This window comes from Pelmatolapia mariae, linkage group LG17 (assembly GCF_036321145.2).
Source record: "Pelmatolapia mariae isolate MD_Pm_ZW linkage group LG17, Pm_UMD_F_2, whole genome shotgun sequence".
In the NCBI taxonomy this organism is placed as follows: domain Eukaryota; kingdom Metazoa; phylum Chordata; class Actinopteri; order Cichliformes; family Cichlidae; genus Pelmatolapia; species Pelmatolapia mariae.
In genome coordinates, this window is record NC_086242.1 from 14,109,368 (window position 1) to 14,131,500 (window position 22,133).

Genomic DNA, 22,133 nt, shown 5'->3' on the forward strand with positions numbered 1-22,133 from the left:
CATCCATGAAAACAGAATTTATAAAATTTAACGGAGTTAAAAGTCAGGAAGTTAGCTCGCTAGTTTCCACGTAAACATGATATACCATGTTCTGACTGAGAAATTTCTGAAAAAAAAATTAAGACATACAGCTCTGCTGTCACTTCCGACATACATGAAGACAGGAAAGTAAACAGCAGTGATGTTTGCAGGGTTACTGAAGTTTGGCTAGTTGGTATATAATGATGTGCTATGTGATCGCTAGCGGCACAGCTATGTTAGCATATACACAGTGAAGCTGGAGGATGAACGCTAACTTTTTTGCACTCAATAAAAGTTGACACGAGGGTTCCAGATGTTTAGGAACAAATGCAATCACGCGGCATGATGCTGTAAACGGACCAAACTTCAGTCAGGAGAACAGCTGAGATAATCCATCCACAATACGAGGTTAGTAATTCATATACTGCTGCACGGGCTGGGCTGTAGTTACATCGTAAGGTTTTAAAAACTGAGCTTTAAAATAAATAGTGGCAATAAAAACCGAGAGAGGCAGACAGTGATCACTGACTGTTTTTAGAGGCTTGTTGAGATTAAATAGAACAAGATACAAAGCATTAAAACATGTTAAAAACACAACAGCCTTAATAAACGCAGGATTCATCACATCATCACTTAAAGACCGGATAGAATAAATTTAAAAATCCTAGATGATTTTCCAAAACGTTGACCTCTGAGGTCAAAGCTATGATGATTCCTGTGTCGCCTCATTCTAAACGTATTGTGTTTTAAGATTTGCCACACATAAGTCAGAATTTTGAGTTATCTCAAAATGTCAACTTAATAACTCAAAAAAGTTCATCTCCAGTTGGAGTTATCTTCTTACAAGTTTGACTTAAAATGTTGAAATTTTCAGATGTCTAATTCAGAATTTTCAGATCACACCCCAAAATTTTAACTTGTGAATGGAAAATATTTTTTTCAGTTGCAGAAACATGCTTCAATAGAAAGCAGTTGAGGATCAAGGTTAAAATTGGTCAAATGAACGTATTTCATAATTAGAATTATGTATTACAAATTCTTTCAAGAGGTCAGAAGAAGAAATTCAAGATACCCATCCTGCATGTTTATTGGCTGATTTTGTCATTGGAAAGTGTACAGAGATCCTGTATATAAATATAGGACTGTTGAAGTATTACACTCATACACAAGCACATACATAGGTACAAACACCAAGTGTGTATTTATCTTAGGAGAAGTCAGTCAATAGCAGAAAAGAAACACTTTTGCTCTAACTGCTTGGCAACAATCTGTACTTTCTGTCTGCTCCATACGTGACTGGAAGCTGGGAAGCTTCGCTCGCAGGTCCCTCCTCACCACTCTGCTGCCTGTTTTCCTATCTGCAGGATCGCACTTTACCTGCAGTGCTCCTGTGCGTTTCTGCAATCTGGCTGTTACAGCAGCATTCCTAGAGTTCAAATCTACTGATTATTACACTGATTACCAGTACTGCAGAACTGTTTAACTGCTTAAATGTCACAATTACAAATACTGAGTAACTTAATAAATGTGCTTCTTAGTAGCAGATCAAACACTAAAAAAAAAAAGAATAATTTAGTTTGAGAAACTGCACAAAAGAAAACTGAGACATCTGATGGTTGAAAGTGACACCAGATATGTTTCTGCCTCTCCTACTCGCTTGTTACATTCCACTCTCTGCATGAGTGTTTTAATTTACACTTGGCAAGCAGTTGTATTTCTATCTGAATCTGTATACATGTAAAAATGAATAAAACGAATCTGACAAATGTACATTAAATCCATCTGCAGGCAAACAGTGCAGCAGAAATGTATTCTCTCATTCGAAACGAAGGAAATTCTATCAGAAAGGAATAAATATAATCCTGACATAAAGTAAAAAATGACTTGCCTTAGGACTCGAAGAATAAAAGGATTACGTGGGCAACTATATACTCCATGTACTTTGCATTATAAAGAAAGTAATTCAGCCTCTTCATTGTCAAAAGTGACAGTTTTCATATCAGAGGACATATGGTGCAATGGGACAACGCGTTCCCATGAATACCGCAGCATCAGAAGGAGGACTGCGCCTCTAACACTCTGTGGAGAATCTCTTGACAAGTGCTTTAGGAGACAGAAAAAAATAAAGTTAAAAGTAAAATAAAAAGAGATGGAGGGTTGGTGAGGAATTCAAGAAGCCAAGACATGAAATGCAGGAAATTGTTTGGGATGGCAGTCTCAGTGACAACAGGCCCCCGGTGTTTCTGTAGCGGCTAGGCTGAGTGACAGTCAGCAGATGAATTTTGATAAAACTGCCCTGATTCTTTGAAGCTTCTGAGTGTATTGTAGCATCTTCCCCTCCTCAACTGTGAGACTGCAGCAGCCCACACCTGCAGACCACTAACCAGCAGTAACAAGACAGGTGGCTATCAGGCAGGGTTTACACTACAAAAAATATCCAGCTAGACCCTTCAATTTCTTTAACATCTGATCCGTCTGTGTGGAGATTTTATGTCGAGGCAGTAGCGTTCATTTCGTGTCCCTAGTTTAACAAATCTTGAACCAGAACTTTTTATAGTGCTGTTAAAAAAGTGTCTCTTCTGCCGTTGTTACTGTGGTCAGAAAACAGGCCTAACCTGTTAATGTTGCTGGCAACATTAAAAGGCTCATTACAATTTTATTAAAACATATCAGCAAAAAAATGCTTTTTTGATAATAAAACATTATTTAAAATAAGATGCAGCTTTTTTAAAAAATGAATAATTATCTTATAATACCTTTATAAACCATCTATACAGAACTTTTATTTCATTCAGTGACTGGCATCCTTCTAAATCCCTGTACCTTGTGAAAATGATTTCTTTATAATGTTATGTTTGGACATTGATTTAATTCCATATTTAAACTATTCCACAATCCTACACCACATATGGTATAGAAAAACTTCTGGTTTTCCGAAAAACTATATCTTTAGATTTAATGCAGCTCTTTAACTCTAACCCCTGTCTATCCCTCTAGAAATCATAACACATTGTTCCTTAACTTATGCATTGGTGGTTATTGTTGTTGTTAAAGCTCTTTTTTGCAATAAATACAGTGGTTGTAATGAACTTTTCTAAGTATTTTCCCAAACCTCCACACAGTAACTTAAATATGATAACACCAAAGAACAAACCACATTTTTTGCAGTGTAATGCACCAAGTCCCACTCTGCTCTTCCTTTTCCTCTCATCTCAGCCCTTTCCTCCCCATGTTCCTTGATCACCACATCCTTCCTCTCAGAGGCAGATAAAGAGAGACTGACTCACACCCATGTCCAATTAGGCTGACATGTGACTGGACTCAGAGCAGGAATCCAGGATTTTCCCTCCTGCTGTGTCATTTTCATGGAGATGGCTCAGCCTGAGTCAACCTTCGACTTCCTCTACTGAATTTATAACCTGCCCATGATCCATCTCAGTGTCTTTCTTACCTTTGGTCTATCTGGATTAACACATTATCTCATACCTGGAAGGAGTTATCTATGTTATAGGTAAATATGTCCTTCTTGTCATGCTTACCTATACCATAGATATGTAGTCAGCTCTGCCTCACATCTCAGTCTTATTCCCAGTCTCTGTCTGTGTGGCTCTCTTTCCCTCTCATTTGGCCAGGTAACAGCACTCAGAGAGATGAGAACAAATACAACACCCACACTATTCCTTTACGTCAGTGGAGCAATTCTCCACCAAAAAGCACTTTGACATAAAACAACTAACCTATCACATGCACGCACACACGCACAATCTAGAGTTTGTGCTGACAGTTCAACTCTCAAACAGTCGATGACGAGCAAGATCCAACAGTCGAGCACGGGACAAACACGCACAAAACAAGGCTCTACAGTAGCCTCTCGCTGCTCCTCTGCTCAGGAGTGGTGGGGAGGGGGGTGTCACTAGCAAGACAGTTCCCATGGCAACATTCAGGTGACTCACCAGCCGGTGATGCAGTTGCCGTGACAACCTGCAGCAGTGTGTAGCTTTGCTACGCGAGCCGAGTGAAAGGGGTGAATGCATCCGTGGGTGTTTGTTGTCGTGGGTGCAGAGGCACAACGCCGCAGACCAAACAAGTGGTGAGCAAACAGAACTGACTGAAAGGTCAAAGGCCGAGGGATTAGCTCATGCTAGAAACATTAGAAAACAGTGTGGATGACAGTGAAAAGGTACACCAAATCAGGTATAAATCGCTGAATGATTGCTTTAGTTATAATCACATTTTTAGACTGAAGGAAGTTAGAAGTTACTCAGAGAGCAGTGCAAATACAATATTTGCACTGCTTCTCAAGAAGTACACCCATGCCTAGAAGAAGATTTTTTAGCAGTCATTAATACACTTTCAGTTCAATTCAGTTTTATTTACACAGCGCCAAATCACAAGAAGGCACTTTATACTGTAAGGTAGAGACCCTACAATAATACAGAGAAAACCCCAAGAACCAAACAACTACTTTTGAGGAACCATTTGGTAACAGTGGGAAGGAAAAGCTCCGTTTTAAATAGGAAAAAAACTCCATCAGAACCAGGCTCAGAGAGGGGCAGCCATCTGACATCAGCAGTTTGAGGTGAGGGGTAGAAGACAGAATAGAAGACACATTGTGGAAGAGAGAGATGTAACGCGATCAATATTCTACATGAACTATTTAGTTTTAACACCCAAATCTAGCAGCTGCCCACTTTCTATTAATGTCAATATTGAATGTGGAAGATGCCATAAGATATTTATCAATGAACCCTAGCCAATGCATTTTAATTATTTCAGTTGTTTGCAGAAACAGTTATTTAGCTCACGGATAAAATATTTATTTCCACCTGCTCCTAGACTAAAAGGAACCTCAATATTTTGGGATGTAAAAGAGCAACTGTTTGCATATGATATTAATTAGTTATTAATTTGCTCCAACCCACTTTTTTTTGTAGATTTAAACTACAGTAACAGTAACAGACTCTGGGTGCTAATCTGGCAATGAAAACCTCTGAAATATGAAAGAAAGGCAGTCCTAAGCTGTTGAGCAGTTGATATTATATACAAAGCAAGGCTGAGAAAAAGATTTTGTTTACGCAACAGAAGCATCTGCTCTCCATGCACAGTGATAAACAGGCCACTATTCTAACTTGGGAATTTATTTAAAATTAAAGTTTCAACTTTTGATATGATGTCAATTAAATATTGAGTTCCAATCGTTGGCAAGCTTTTTTGGGACAAAGCTGAAGCAGCAGCAGGATCTATAAAGATTTTAAGGTGATGTTTATGAGGTGATAAAGACAGGATGAGACCTACTCTGTATATGACTCTGATACTAACATCTAATCTCGGTCATCAATTTTAAAAATCAGCTAAGCTGCCTTAAATAAATGAAGACCAACAAAAGCCACCATATTTTTTAACAATGCATGTATCCCAAACACTGCTGCTCTCACTCTCACCCACTGTCTCCACACTTGTTTACTGCCATAAAACTGTGTGTTCATGTTGAATAGGCAATATGTTTGGCTTTCAGCTGGCTCGTTTCTGCTACTGAAGTCGTGATCTTCACAGCAGTGGGATTTTCATATGGATCATGGCTTGTACTTGAACGTACCATATGTTCCACTGTCAAATTATTCTAAGACCATTCTAAGATTTTCTGCAGTGACAGACTGTACATTTTCTGTACGATAACACCCTCACAACTGAAGCAATTCAATAAAAATCAAGTCAATTATAAAGTGGCTGAGTCTTATCAGAAGGAAAAAAAAACATAATTTAACAATAAAACCTACACTTACTGGCTACTTTGTTGCCCAAATATCCAATCAGCCAATCACATGGCAGAAACTCAATGTATTTAGGCATGCAGACATGGTTAAGACATCAAGTTCAAACAGAGCATCAGAATGGGGACGAAAAATGATTTAAGTGACTTTAAACACAGCATGGTTGTTGACACCAGACAGACTGGTTTGAGTAGTTCACAAACTGCTCATCTGCTGGGATTTTACCACACAACCATCTCAAGGACTTAAAGAGAATGGCCTAAAAAAGAGAAAATATCCAGTCAGTGACAACACTCTTGGTAATGCTTTTAGGGGGCAGAAGAGAATGTTCAGACTGCTTCAAACTGATAGAAAGAAAGCACTAGCTCAAATAACCACTATGTACAAGCAATGAATGCAGAGGAGCATATTTGAACACCAGGTGCCACTCCTGTCAGCTAAGCCTTGAACTGAGTCTTCAATTCACATGGGCTCACCAAATGTTCTGTGCAACAGAACATTGAAAAACCGCTGCCTGGTCTGATGGGTCTCATTTTCAGCTAGGGCACAATTTGGTGTAAAGAACAGGAAAGCATGGATCCATCATGCCTTTTATCAAAAGCTCATGCTGCTGCTGGTGGTGTAACAGTGTGGGGGATATTTTCTTGGCACACTTTGGGCCCAAACTGAATGTTTTTTACCTTAGTATTGTTGCTGACTGTGTAAATCCCTTTGTGACCACAGTGTGCCGGCTTGCCATCTCTCAAAGCTCAAATCATCTCAAAATGGTTTCTTGAACATGATGATGAGTACACAGTACTCGCACAGTCACCAGATCCCAGGGGTGGAATAGGATATTCACATCATGGATGTGTAGCATCATGTTAATTCAGACCAAAATCTCTGAGGAACGTTTCCAATACTTGAAAATGTGCCATGAAGAATGAAGCCAGTTCTGAAGGCAAACTTGGGTCCAACCTGGTACTAGCAAGGTGTATCTAATAATGTGTCTAAAGTCTTAGATATTCAAGTAGGTATTATATTTACATAACCTAAATAAAAGGACACCTAAGTTTATAAATGCAAGTTACAGGACTGTTTTAGTATTTTAGGTACCAGATAGATGTATAGCTATCCTACCATTGCGTGGACAGGCGTTGAGTCGTTGATTGATATCAAGAGAGGAGGGTTTGCGTGTGACAGCGGTGGTCACAGACTCATACGGGTTGTCCTCGTCTTCTGGAAGGAAAACATCCAGCGAAGGAGAAGTGACGATCTCTGCCGAACGCTTTGAATCCTGGGAGAGAGAAAAAAAACGGAAAGAGAAATGGTAGGGTAGTTTGTTAAACATATCATAATAGCCACCAACAAGAAAAATCTGATAGCTGTTTTTCTTTACACCACCATAATTTTACATGTTTTATTCAAACGATTCCACTGGAAGCTACCAGCCGCACTCCATTCATTATAAGACAAACACACCACTAATTACATCATTAATTATGTACTTCAGCCAAACTGGTATTATACCCTTCCAGAGACCCATAGATGATGTGTCATGTTAATGAATGGTCTTTGAAAAGGGAAGTGAAGAAGCCTCTGATTGAGTCCAGCCAGGAATTCTTATTTTGTGACTTTTTAAAAGCAAGAGAGGGCAGTTTTTTGGGTTTTTTTTAAGACAAAAAAAGGTCTGTTAAGGGGCTAAAGTTCTTTTTGTTTGCCTTGGCCTGAGGTGCTTCATTACAAACAACAAAGGAAAATAACCACATCAGCTCAGTAATGTGAGTTCAGCTCAAGGCTATCATTCAAGTCCAACCGTGTTCACACAATTGGATTATCATCAAAGGTTTAGGCCAGTCTTCTCTTAAAATAAAGGGTTGGGAAAAGTTTGAAGTTTCCTCGTTTCTTTAAAATCCGAAAGTCACTTTGGGCTTTTGTCCTCAGTGATTACTGTGATCGACAAGGCTTTCCTGGAGCTTTTCCTTAAAACAAAAGAGACAGCTTTTCTCCCATATAATTGCTGTAACATTACTGCAGTTTTTACTTTAATGTTTGAAGGCTTAATGTGACGAATCTCATGAACGTGATGAAAATCCTTTAATAATAGGCTAGGATAACCAAAGCCAAACCTTAACCTTGAAGTACAAACATACAAAGGGATACAAAATCTTTATTTCAACTTATTAAATGTTGAGAGAGCAGGCTGCTGATCTTCTGATGGTGCAATAGCTTCAGGGTATGATCACATGGCGTGAAAATACTTATACTTAAAAGAGGAAAGGAGTCACTAAGAAAAAGAGGACAGAGTTCATACATTAAAGGTAAAAAAAAAAGTCAGAATGAACCTGGAAATGTTTAATTGTTAGTTTTTCTGTTTGAAATACAAATTAAATTAAAAATCTTGTTAGGCAAGGTTTTCAAGATGAACCTTGTACAAGAGTTTACCCCTAACCCAGCTGAGGTTTCAAGTGTGAGAAAAGAAATCAGTAAAACTTCATAACAAAGACAAACAAGTAGTGTGAAAAAGAACATTTTCACAGGGCTCAAACAGTCCCGTGGAAAAACAAGATACATCTTAACTGCTTTCACACGAATTAAGAGCGCCAAGTAGCAACCATAGTCAGCATGCCCATTTTCAGCAATTTGTTGGTCTGGAGCATTCAGGTGTGTGTTAACATAATGCCACAATCTTCCCAGGAGTGGACATATCAGCAAAGTCACCCCAAGGTCAGACAATGCTATGAGAAACTGCAAAAGTGTGTAAAGAAGAATCACACAGCCCCCAGCAGCCTAGGTCTATTGGGTTTAGGGTCACCCAGCCCTGACTATAAGCTTTATCAAAAGGAAATGTTTTAAGCCTAATCTTAAAAATAGAAAGGTTTTTTTTTCTCCCAAATTCAAACTGGGAGCTGGTTCCACAGAAGAGAGGAGTAAAAGCTGAAGACAGCACGGCTTACGTTTGAAAAGTTGGATTTAAACAAACTACCTACTACTTTTGGAGTAATGTCTATAATGTTAGGCCATAATGCCCACAAATCACCGTATATAGTAAAAACAAATATGAGCATATTAGTGCAAACAGCAAAAAACCAACAACAAAAAACTATTTAGCAAAATAACGGAGGTTAATAGAGGAGGACAGGCTTGTTTTATACCCACAGGACCTCAGCAACTTCCTGTCACTGAGATGACCATGAAGTCCGCTATATACCAAAGTATTCTAGTGTCAAATGTGAGGCCATCTGTTTAAAAGCCAAAGCGTGGCCAAATTTGGGTCATGCAGCAGGACGGTGATCCAAAGCACAGCACGAATTGCAATGGCAAAGTTAAACTTACGACCTCATCTTCATTGAGATGCTGTGACGGGAACTGTGCATAAATGAATGCCCACAAAGCTCAATGAACTGAAACAATGCTGTAAAGAAGAGTGGACCAAAATACCTTCACAATGATGTGAGAGATAAGTTCAAGTTTTTACTGCTAAAGGTGGCTCAAGGCTCAAGTGGCTAAAGGGTACTTGCAAACATTAAACTTTTGTCATTGTAACATTTTTAACTTATTTAAGGGACAACTAGTTTAGGTCTGAGGAATAGGGGAGTTCTTATTTCCATTCACAAATTTAACTTCTATCCTAATCAAACACATGAACTTGTTTGCCTCTACTTTCTCTCTTTAGGTTTCTCTTTAGTCCGTTAACAGACCCAGGTTGGATTTTCTTTTCCCATTTCCCCAAAATAAAAGGTTAGAAATCCAAACTTTCACAATAAACTTAAAAGGTTCTTCTTGATTATTTCTTATCTGCCCATTAATAGAAATTACAGTATACTCTTCATTCAATTCTCTCAATAAGTGCTGTTGGACACATTTGTGAGCCTTATTGTAATTCACTCTGACTAAAAAGACTGCAGAATGCCTAAAATGTCATTTGCATATTAAATGAAACAGATCATTGATTTTTAGCAAAATGGGGCTTGCAGCATTTTGAAAATCAGCTCTCATTTGAATAATTTAGAGTCATAAATAAGGAAATGTTTCTGTGGGACCTTTATATAACAGCCTTGCTCTCTGGGTATTTCAGGAAAATTTCAGATTGCACTTTGTTGCGGCGCTGGTGAAAAGGTTGAGCCCCAAAGGGCTCAGATAGAGAGCTGAAGCCCAAAAGGTCCATTATCTGTGAGGCAGATGTGTACCGAGAAAGAATGAAAAACAAGAGAGAGTGATGTGAAGCAGGGGAAAAGGTTACAGGGGCGAGCGTCATTTCAGCCAAAAAGACAAAACATTTCTTTCCAGCGACTCAGCCTCTGGATGTCTGTCCTTTCCCTTAGACTCCATCATCATTTCTGAAGTGTCACTTGGCAACCTTCCCCAAGTTGTACTCTTACTAATGGGATCAGTGGTGAACGCTTCACTGTGTGTGTGGCTGCCCCTGTTCTCACCATTGCTTCATACATATTTCTAAACCCAATGACTTCATCTTTCCGTTCCTCTTCTCCTAATCTCTTTTCTAATTCAACAGCCATTACTCTTCTTGTCAGCATCTGCTACTACATTACCCACACTGCACCAGGCCATCAATCACACACTGAGCACACTCAAAACTGATTAATCATTCTAGCTTACAGAGCAATCAGTCCTTTGATGATTTCTCTCGCTCACACCTTCTGCACTCAGTCTGGGATTTATTTCACACCCCACTTCATTAAAAGGCCCACAAACTCAAAGTCCCTCGTTTTTTCTCCCCCTTTTCCATCTCCATCAGCACTCGATTAGGCCGCCATTACCACTAATAGAGACCCAGTCAGACTTATGCGCCTTCAGTCCACAGGTGGCCCCGTCTCGGCTGACAGATTTGACGTGACAGCCTGGTTAGCTAGAGATTTCACTCACAGAGCTGAAGGAAAGGTTGAGAGCACTCCAGTGCAGCCATAAAGAGCCATTTCTGAGACATAAAGATTATTTTGACCATTAAAGGTGCAACAAATCATGTTCACATTGATTTCAAGACCGTACCATACCATAACCACATATGGGTTTACACACCTCTATACCCCAAACCTTTATCAGCTTCACAGTAGAGCTGACACTTTAATTTTTTTCTGATACGTCTCAAAGGTTATTGGATCAATTTCAGATTGGTACAGCTATAGAAGTATAAAGGTGTTTTTGGTTTTTGTGATAGATTTACACTAGAAATAAAAGCTTGTTTCATATAAAACATATAACAGTAACATAATCTCCCACTGAAAATAATTGCATTCAGAACAGGGCTGAAAACTGTTTTAAAAAGTAGCCTCTAAACGTTTATGGAAGATTCCACTTTTTATCTATTGTGAAACTCATTTTTGTCACTACACAGTCATGAGTAAAAATCAGGAAGCAAAACTTGTCATTATTACTGCAATAGCTTCTAAAAGCACGACCTGATTACTGCCTTTCTGCATGTATACATTGATTTACAACCTGGGGCCTCATTTATAAAGCAGTGTGTCACCGCATGTATGTTTACAGCAATCAGGCTGATTACTTCACAGCAACAATCAGTGGTATCCCTCACCCCGGGCTATCATATGAAAATGGAAGTTTGGTAGATGAATGCAATTTATTTATTTCTTTGAGATTTGTTATGGTAAATCTCACCTTCCCTGTGATTGGTGCCCACCACCAGCATATGCATTGTAATGACTGTATGAGAGCTGTCACTGGATTTATTTCCAGACTTGGCTAATTCACACAACCCATTTATTCATGATCCAAATGAGAATATGGCTGAAATGATTCATTTTTTTTACTCATTGTTTGTTTTCAAATCACAACTGAGATTCCCATTAAAGCTGTCACTTTCTCTTATAAAGCTGATGGCTCCACTGCTTTAACTTGGAAAGATTTGCCATGTTTTCTGAAGAGCTGCCTACTCTCCCAGATTTGTGCCACAAATCAGTGTAGTGTTTCTCCTGACAAACCTGACTTTCAGCATCGCCGTCACACTTTTACTGCCTCAGTATTGATCTTCTGGGGTCCAGTGAAATCTCACTTTTTAATTTTTTTTAAGAGGCTCTACCTTTTGCGGTGGATTAGTTTAGATTGATGGTAAATGGAAAAAAAGAGTTCACTTTTTCTTTAAAGAAGCAGCAAAATAGGCAACAAGAACATGCAATAATACAAACAAAAACCATCAGAATTGAGGTAGACTAGCATTGCAGTGACTATTCAGTCTGTCAAGGAGGCAGCTGCTGAAAAGTAGATGGCATAATTTAATGTTTAAATAAATTTAACTGACTTTTTTGCATTACAAAATAAATAAATAAATAACTGGGATTTGAATAATGGGGGCCTGCGCCCATCTAGCACTGTGTGTAGCAACAACCCTGGCTTTACATATAAGTACCGGTCACGGCAGATGGCAACCCCTCCCTGAGCCTGGTTCTGCTGGCGGTTCCTTCCTATTAAAAGGGAGTTTTTCCTTCCCACTGGGGATCATATGATTGTTGGGTTTTTCTCTGTATGTATTTTTGTAGGGTCTACCTTACAATGTAAAGCGCCTTGAGGCGACTGTTGTTGTGATTTGGCGCTGTATAAATAAAATTGAATTGAAGTATATTTACAATCACAGAAGGCAGAAGTTTAACATATGCTTCTGTTGAGTCATATAGAGAATTATAGATGAAGATAATTTTTTACTGTTATATGAATATGAGTTATATGTAGTTTCACTGACAGCTAGTAAACATAAAACTTACGGATTTAAATTTAAGGCGACAAATTGTCCTCAAACATCAGGAATTCTTCTGCTTGCATTCTCCATTTCAGGCCCTCTTAGCTGTTCCCATAGCCGGCATCATTACAAAAAGAATCTGGGCACTTCGTGTTAGAGCCCTGCAACTGTGGATATCTTTACAAGAAGAACTGAGGGGAGCACACTTTGCATCTTCTTATAAAGCCATGGCTGCTGGAGACACCAAGGTGGAGTTGTCATTACTGTCATAAATGTTTAAACTCTGGAAAATCAGGCACATGCAAAGTTGGTGTAATAAAATGTAACATCTCCATGGACAAGCTCGTGCAGTCACAAAAATCATCTCAGCAGGGAACGATCAACATTGGACCATTAGTCATACCTCAAAACGTATTTTTACGTAAAGTTGTTCTTGGTTGTTGTGTTTCTATAAGGAATGTTTTCTTATTCATTTATTTTTATTGTACTGGCCTCACTGCCATATTATTTACCCTGTTTGTCCAAGTCTTATGCTGCTCTTACTTGTTTTTGTTTTAACTGTGTTAAATTTTCTTTTTGATTCTTGATTTTGATCCATTTCAATTTATTCTGCAAAGCATTTTGGATCTATGTTTAAAAATTGCTGTACAGTTGAAGCATTATTATTACTATTAGTAAGAATGTAATCATACCAAAGGGGTTTTTCAGTGGGTCAGATTTGTCAGGAAATGCATGAGATTGCTCCAAAGCGCGAAGCTGGGAGGGGGGCAGTACTTCAGAGCAAACGAAGATAAAGCTTTCCGAGTTAAGGCGGTTACTGGAAGTGAACAGGGGTCCAAAACGAAACAGAGACAAGTGGAACCATTGTCTTTGTAAAAGGAAGTGTCAGAGTTCATAGGAAATTCAGTTGTGATCTGAAAATAAATGACTCGCATGATAAATTTTGGTGGGAAAAGTTATGAATAATCTCAGCTACTGTCTCCTTTGTTCACAGGAACAACGAGGATGTCATTCTGTATTCCAGAGCTTTTGAAACGCTACGAGTGGAGTCACACTGATTAATAGATGCACTGAAGAAAAGCATATGACAAAATCTCCAGAAAGAAATAATGAAAGCTTTGCCCCACTAGCATCTGAAGGGAGGAAAAAACAAAATGAAACGCAGTGATGGTGAAGACTGAAAGAATGGCAATAGTTAGAACTGTAACTAAATTTATTCCTTAAATGAATACAGGTATAAATAATCAATAATTGTATTGAAAAAGACCTATTTTTGTGCTGTAACTTGTGCTATACCCTTTGCTACCAGGTATAGCTTCATTTACCTCTCATCTCTCTCTTTTACTTCTACATCACCTTTTATTATTCCTGTTAAATCTCCAGCGTCCACCCTGGCTGCTTTGGCAGAAACAAAGCAAAAGAAAGGAGGTCAAATCTGACAGGTGTAATAAAAACCACAGCTTTGGATAAGACTAGAAACAGACAGCGAAAAGAGAAGGGAGAGGAAAACACAGGTAGATCAAAAGGACGCCAGGATCCTACTCAACACTTACTTTGGAGTTTGTGTCAGCGAATCCCGAGGAGATGAGCACGAGACAGAGAGACAGAGCGGGAAGAGGAAAATGACTTTGTGCTCAGGAACGGAAGCAGAGGAAGTGGGAGTGCGGTAAGTTAGGAGAAAGGATTTCCTCACGCACACAGAGGAAAAATGCACAGAAATGGGAGGCAACTCAGACAACGTGCTTGTTTTTTCTACACTAAAGTAAGCCAAAGGGAGACAAGAAAGCAAGCGATCCGGCTTCACTGAAGAGAGCAACAAACTTAAAGTTTGAGCAAATCTCTCTACAGCACATGTCCCACCTATCTCAAACAGGACAGTCGGTGCCGAGAAATCTTTCGACAGAAGCCTAGGAGCACCTGAATGTGGAGATGAAATTAATCCGGCAGGGTGACAACAGGTTTAGCTACCTGATATTCTGATGGTATCCTCCCGCTTGGCCCTGGAGGTGATGGGGGGGGGTCAAAAAGCTTTAAAATGTGGTCAAAAAGGCTTCACGCAGAGAAGTGTGTGCTGTGCCTCCGACAAACAGACACACTCGGTCTTCATTCATATCCCTCCCTCTCTCTCTCTCGCTCTCTATCTTAAAGGGAAGAGATAGGACAGAGAAACTTGTGTCTGAGCTGAACAGGAAGAGAGCAGACAAACAGAGGCCTCCTCTGGCCACTAATTAGCAGGTCGTATGCAGCTCCCATCCAACTGCAGAAGCCAGATTAAACGTCTGACAGTGTGTGTTTTGGGTGTGTGTGTGTCTATGTGCCTCCACATGTGGCCAGAAGATTGTTTCTGATTATATCTGTGTAATAATGCAGTGCAGCATTTGTACGTGTCTGTCTGTTGCAGATACACTTTGGTGTTTTTTTTATGCGTGTGTGATCATGTCCGAGCTTTCATGCATATTTTGTGTGTTTTTCTCTGATTGAGTTTACTCTCGTTATGTATAGCATTTGTGTGTGCGTGCCTGTTTGCATGTGCGCAGGCCTGATAAACCAACCAGGAAATGTGCTGTTGCTCCTGTTACATCCGAGGAACTTAAATCCCGAATCTCTCTTTTTCAGTTAAACCCAGCGCTGTACCACCCAACAGCCAATCCACCACCCCACACACTGTACACAGAGTTCACAGGCCATCAGATATGAATAGACGCTATAATTTGCTGGCATTTCCTCATGGAGACTATTTGATTAGAAAGAAAGAGGAGGGGTGAACACAAGAGAGGACAAAGGAGGCTCTGAGGGCCTCGATGAGAGGGGTGCGGTCAGTAGAGGACACCAATAAAGAAAAGAGACAGAACGTGAAGACAGATTAAGGCAGTTCAAAACTGAATGGGTATGTTCTTCTTTCTTGATAATCAAACATTGACCAAAATCCCATCTGGCAACCTGCAGAATGCTGTAAGAAAGCTGTATTTTTATTTTATTTTTTATCATTGCACAGGCACAATTGTATCCATTCTGTCAAAACTTCATCTTCATCTATGTTTTCTGTTGTGGGTTATGATTTGGGGGATTTGTTTCCCACACAATTCTACAAGAAAGCAATTAAGTGCATCTCTAAAATTTGTATTACTGTTTGATCTGGGGTTATCACAAAAATAGGTAAGGTATAGGGAGTATTTGATTGAGAATTAAAGGACAGAGTGAAGTAAATCTGAAACTGGAAAATAGAAGAAAAGGAAAGAAAAAGTCAGAGGTACAGGTTGGTCTGATCAGCGAGCAAGGACTGCCTTGCAGAATTGGATTTCCCTCCATGGCTGGCTAATCCCTCAAAAATCAGCTAGCTGAGCCACCCATGGGACACCAACACTCACTCCACAGAAAATTACACCCTTCACATTCCCCATGATGGCTACTGTATTGAGCAAAGCTCTAACTGCGGCTTCCCTCGGCTCCACGCTTAATCCCACAGACACGGCAACCAGCTGGAGCAAGAGACTGCAGACAGAGAGCCACTGCTGTGTGACCAAACTTTTACTGCATTTAACTGCAGGTCCCTCGACTTTGGAGGAAGTTCTGAAGCAACAAAAGGCTGCTAAGGTGAGTGTGCGTTACGTAACGGTGGGAGAAAAAAAGTTTGCAGCAGGAAGCACATTTAGTTTGGAGCTGAAATCAACTTCCCAGTTATTATTTTATTTCCCATGGCTGCATTTACACAACCTTACTGATAAACCAGAAGCAAAAACTGAAAGCTTGTATTCCATTGTTTTTATGGGCTGTTTTCAAAGCTGTTTAAATATGAATAGATTAAAAAAAAAACAATCTTTAACCTCCTAAGACCTGAACTCTTTAATAGCATGCATTTTCAATTTGTCTTTGCTATTTGGGCTGTTTGAGACCTGATGAATGTAAAAACAAAGAATTACGTGATTTTTTTTCCCCTGATTTTTGTTTCTGAGAAAAATGAGATCCACAACCCAAAATGTGATGTCCACATATGTGTACTCTAGGTCCTAGGAGGTTAATGTAGTAGTTGATTTAAAAGTCTGATCTTGTGTTTGTTAATGATGCATGAACAATCACTGGCCAATATTACAAACGTTTAAAACTGCTGAAAAAAAAGAATGAAGGGCAATGTATATGTCAGCCCCAAGTGAGGCAACCATGTAGACGATGCCTGGTTTTTGCAGGGACTCATGGGAATGTTAATGTTGAAGTTGTCACGCTAGCAGTATTGTTATCATTCTTGCAGTGTTTGTTTTTTGATTGTTATGTTTGTGTGCAATATGTTTTTATGGCTGAGAAGAAGACTGTTTCCTTCAAGCACAGGCCACCATGACTGAGGTTACCGCAGTGGTTGGAGACCACTAACCAGCCACCAGGGGAGATAGTTATGAAAAAAACATCCCTCCCAATAGAAGGGCCATTGGACTTGACCTCTGTGAACACTTTTCCTGATCAGTTTATGAGCTCAGTCACCCATTTCGAGTCATACTGAATAAAACATAAAGTCTATTTTGTAAATTTCCCGAAAGGAGGATAATCCAAGGATATGTTCATTGTCTAATGAAGTTGGACTGACAAATTTTCAGTTAATAAGTGTGTGGTTTCACAGTCAGTTCACAGTCACTTCCACCATACAAAACAGGATTTCATTCACCAGTGGGTGTCATCACAGTACCTATGTCCATCTTTTACATTGCCTATCAGCTTGATGTTTGCTTTATTACACTTAATTTATTTTAGTGCACAAGAATTATTTTCAGTGCAGACCTAAAACGATGCGAGACAGGGGTACAAAGTAGTGGAGCCAGTGGCTCCTTGGCACTGGCTCCACTACTTGGCAGCTATACTGGTGAGGATATAGCTGTCAACCACTAAATCTTTGTATTCAGACTGAATTAGCAAACACTATATCCATTTAAAATCAGCATGCTGGGTTTGGTATGATGGTACACTAAGCAACTGCAACCTCATATAAATATATTTATATAAAACTCAAACAATTCCTTTAACAGAGAGCACTACTTTTCCAGAAACTCATAATCTCCCGAGATTAGACCAAGCTAAACATGATGAAGCATCATCTGCAACTGCCTCACATCTCTCGACAAAGTTCATTCCCCTTTTTTTAGCTGAGTGTAAATCGCTCAAAATGACAAATACCTATTATCATAGGGTTTTTTGCATAACTGTGCTGCCAGAGGCAAAATAACAGAGACAGACGTTTCCTGCCAACATCATTAGCCCTCGCGTCATGTGGGGCCACAACAGTGTTTCATATGAAAATAATTTCCATCAATATGTTACACAAATACACGGATACAAATGATGTTTGTTTAAATATGAACTCGGTATGATCAGTCATCTTATTTGCCTGTAAAGCCTTCTAACCACATCTTTAATTCCTTTGTAAACAAGAACACAGAAAGCAAATTTACCCTTATCTCGCTCTGTCACCTGTGTGTAGGATTGTGGCTTAATCTCTTTAACGCAAGCTCATTTGAACTGGAACACAACATAATTTGCACACATTTAACTGTCTCTGCATAAGCGTACTGTGTTTTCAATGCCTTGCTCAAGGGCATCAACACTACAGGAAGGGTTGCTGTGCTGCACTTATTATAAAATCAACACTGCAGTATAATTTTTTTTTCCTGCTGGTGGCTTTTCTTTGAGCTTCTATTCCCCTCTCGGCAGCTTTCTCTGCCTTTTCCTGTTTACCTCAAGAATAGTGAGATATGTGATACTCCGACGGGATGTAAAAACTACACACAAACAAGCGCACGCATCCACAGCACATCTTCATGGAGTCAAGGGCATTATAGGTTTGTGCCAGTCTATTTCAGGTGAAATATGACAGCACCTATATGTGTCTTGTGAGTTATTTTGACAGCCTATAGCTGCAGTCTAGAGGGGCATAACGCCATTAACAGGCACCAAGTGTAAGCACAGAGCTGCGTCACGTCCCATAGAGAGACGGGAGCGAGAGCGGGAAATGAAAGCAAAATAAAATCAAATTAAAAGAGAACATAATAATAATCAATTAGTCTAATTCAATGTTTTGAATGACAGAATTTCTGTTTTCAGCCAATTAAATGAATGATAATTAACTGGAAGAACAGGATTAAAATCCACAGAGCAAACAGTATCATCCGCTATTCACTCTGAGAAAAATTAAAAACACTTTTGTTCAAATCTTTGTCTCAATTCATACAGTCCTCACACACATTTGCAGGCACTGCAGAGTTTTATACGTCTCAGATACGGGCTGCAAGAAGTAATTATTTGCTTGATCATTTAGTCTGCTAATTATTTTCTTGATAAATTAATTTTGTCTATAGTAAATATCAAGAAAATAGCCACCACATTTTCCTGGAGCTATTACTGACTTTTAATTTAATTGTACAAGTCCAAAATGAGATAATTTAATTTTCCCAATGGTTCTATTAGACATCAAACTTCAAATCTGAAAAGCTGGAAGCTGAAAAAAGAAATCCTACTAAAATAATTAAGCACATCATCCAAATAGCTGCTGACTATTTTCAGTTATGTATTTTTGTCACATAACTGGCACGTTCGTTTTCTTTCAGGAAATTGATGTTTCCTTTCCCGAGCAGTTATGACTACAAGGTTTATGTGAGACTGGAAGATAATTATACTACTAGCATATACAGAATGGCTACATATTAACAGTTTGATTTATTACAATGGTATAAATGCAAGATTAATTCAGTTTTTTCCATTCAGTTCAATTCAATTTTATTTATATAGCACCAACTCCCAACAACAGTTGCTTTATATTGTAAGGTCAAGACCCTAAAATAATACAAAGAAAGCAACAACAAAAAACGCCAACAATCATATGGCCCCCTATGGCAAGCAATTCAGCGACAGTGGGAAGAAAAAAAACGCCCTTTTAACAGGAAGAAACCTCATGCAGAACCAGGATCAGGGAGGGGTGGCCATCTGCTGCGACTGGTTACTGAACACTTAGGAAAGATTCTCCTGTTTTGACTTTGTAGTCACATCAACTCGTGCTGCCCGAAGTCGTTATTAAAAGACTCCAGGTAATGCCACCAAGAAAAAAAACTCTGTACTCTGAATTTCTGTAGTATTAGTGATGAGCAAGAGGAGGAGCATAATGGTGTGGGTGGAGTCATCTTTGTCTGAATGTGAATAAGACCAGAGAGATGCAATTTACCTAAGTAGGCCTTCAAAATGACCAAGTACCTTGGTTTCCTCATTCTTTGAGTCATCCGCCCTGTTGGACGGAATATGACCAATGGTTATGAGCGGAAAAATGTTTCTCCCCCAAATGGTTGGCAGTGAGCGAGAAATTTGGGGTTGAGTTACTGCCACTTCCAATCACTTCTGCTATGACGCCACTAACAGTGGGCTGTGGAATATTTAATAATAAAAATTTCATGACTGGACTTGTTGCACAGGTGGCATCCTATCACGGAACCATGAAGGAAGTAAATGAGCTCCTGAGAGCGACCCATTCTTTCACAAATGATTGATTTTATACACCCACGGTGATGGAAGTGACTGGAACACCTGAAATAAATCATTTGGATTGGTGAGTGAATACTTTTCACAGTATATTGACGGTAAAATCCTGTCAATCAGAAGGGAGCAAAACCCCAAATTATAACAGAATGCCACTACTTTTCAGTACCTTTAGTCTTATTTGTACTCATCAAAACTTATCACCAGTTTGTTTGCATGACATTATGATACCGCCACTTTGCTTCCAGGAAAAGGCCAGCTGCTGTGTGTGATTTATTTATGTATTTATTTAAATGAAGCATGTCTAATTCTGCACGTAAGATAAAGATACAGTTTCCATGGAGCAACTTCAACCTTGCTTATTTTAAATAATTAAATATTACAAAACATTAAACAATCTGAAAAAGGTATGATCTTAAACTTTAAACATAAGATGAAAACTCACCCACTCACACAAATTCTACTCCCTCATTTAGATGCTTTTAAAGCTCTGCACATAATTTCTGCCCCCTCACAAACACTTGCCTTTGATGTTCCTTAGCACCCTCAAAGGCTCTCATGGCTGTCTGATCTGTGACAGCACAACACTAACCTCTACAAACTGATATCTACATATGAATGCACACAATCTGGAGTCAACCAGACCAGAAGCTTATCCTGCACTTAGTCTCACGAGTTTTGACCGATCATGTCTGAGCAGGCTTTGACTAAATGCTGTTTGTGTAAGTCTGACTAAGTGTGGAGAAAGAAGGTCAGACGGAGGAAGAAAAACAGGAAGGAAGTAAAGATGGTGAAATGAGAGGAAATAACCTGGTAGAAAGTCAGGAAACGCTGACGTGTGCAAGTGTGTGTGCAGCAGTCTGACGCACCTATGCTGTTGGTGACTGAGATTTGTTAATGGTGGACATCCCACGCCTGACATCTCAAGAAAGTCTGTGTTGCTTGGCAACACTCCAGACCTCTCTCTACAGTATCTCTTGTCTTTCCTGCATTTCTTCATTACCTGTCTCCCTTTTCTTTTGCTTTCAAGGTTGTCGCAAATGAGTTCTGTAACTTCCTTTTAAAAAAGGTGACGCTGCAAAGGAAAGCCCCGCACACGCTTTGGCGTCAAACTGCGTTCACATGGAGATGGTCAGTGGAAACCTGTAGCTTGTGACGACAATTCTCAACAGGAGAAACTTCGTGATGAGGGAGTGAGTGCCGTCATGTGTGCACAAAAAGCACGCCTGTGACAGACAGCAAGGATACACTAAATTCATTACCTCGGGCCACAAAGGTACAAGGTACAGACACTCAAATATGTATAGACACACAAATATTAAAACATAGGCAAACTTTATTATTTAATGCTTGCTTAAGACGTGCAGTCTTGCACAAACATAGAAAAAGAAATAAAACGTCCTCAGCTGCCATTTAATAAAGGTACATATTTACTTTGCTGTTTTTGTTTCAGGGTATGGCTTCCCGTCAGATGGCTATTTTGGAAGCTGTGAATTGTGGGCCTGTTAAAATACTTCAAGCAAGTTTTGACATTAGACATCCATCTCAGTAATGCTACAGGGCAGCTTTTTTATTCCACTACTCATGAACCTTCATCCAACACAATGGACTGGATGTGTTATGAGAAGTAGGGGTGGGTTTTGATGATCGATTTTCCGATTCAAATCGATTCTAGCTTGAATAACGTGATATCAATTCATTAAAATCCTGAATCGATTTTTAAATATAAATTTATATTGCCCGAAACGCCAGAATCTCAGGTTAAACCTCACAAAATTTCAACAACCACCAAACAACTAAAACTGTAAATGAGAGCAGATACATGGATTCTGCACAAATTTATAAACATAGAGCGCGTTTACGTCTTTTTTTTGCGCTAGATTCTGACGCTGCAGGTTTCATCATTCTCCAACCAAAACTGACTGAACCATCAGCAAAAGAAGATCCAAACTAAGCTTCACATTTCGCTTCACATAAACATCGTCATGAATTCCCTCTTACTTTTGCTGTTTTGCTTCCACCACTATAAAATGAAACTTTTTAAAATTATGCGAAATTGCAAAATGCTTAGCTGTGTCTCTAATTAAACCTCTGTAACTTTGCTCTGCTTCACTTCAGCAGCATCAGGTAATGTTCATATGTTG

At 39.3% G+C, this 22,133-nt stretch overlaps 1 protein-coding gene across 5 annotated transcripts in view; it reads right to left on the minus strand.

The window, feature by feature from the left end:
* The window catches only part of anks1b (ankyrin repeat and sterile alpha motif domain containing 1B), a 274,591-nt gene that overhangs the window by 115,948 nt on the left and 136,510 nt on the right, over positions 1-22,133 (minus strand). For all 5 annotated transcript variants that reach the window (XM_063460710.1, XM_063460713.1, XM_063460709.1 and 2 more), the window contains one exon: positions 6,912-7,068. In XM_063460710.1, the coding sequence (XP_063316780.1) occupies positions 6,912-7,068 (157 nt within the window). The remainder of the gene's footprint in view (positions 1-6,911; positions 7,069-22,133) is intronic.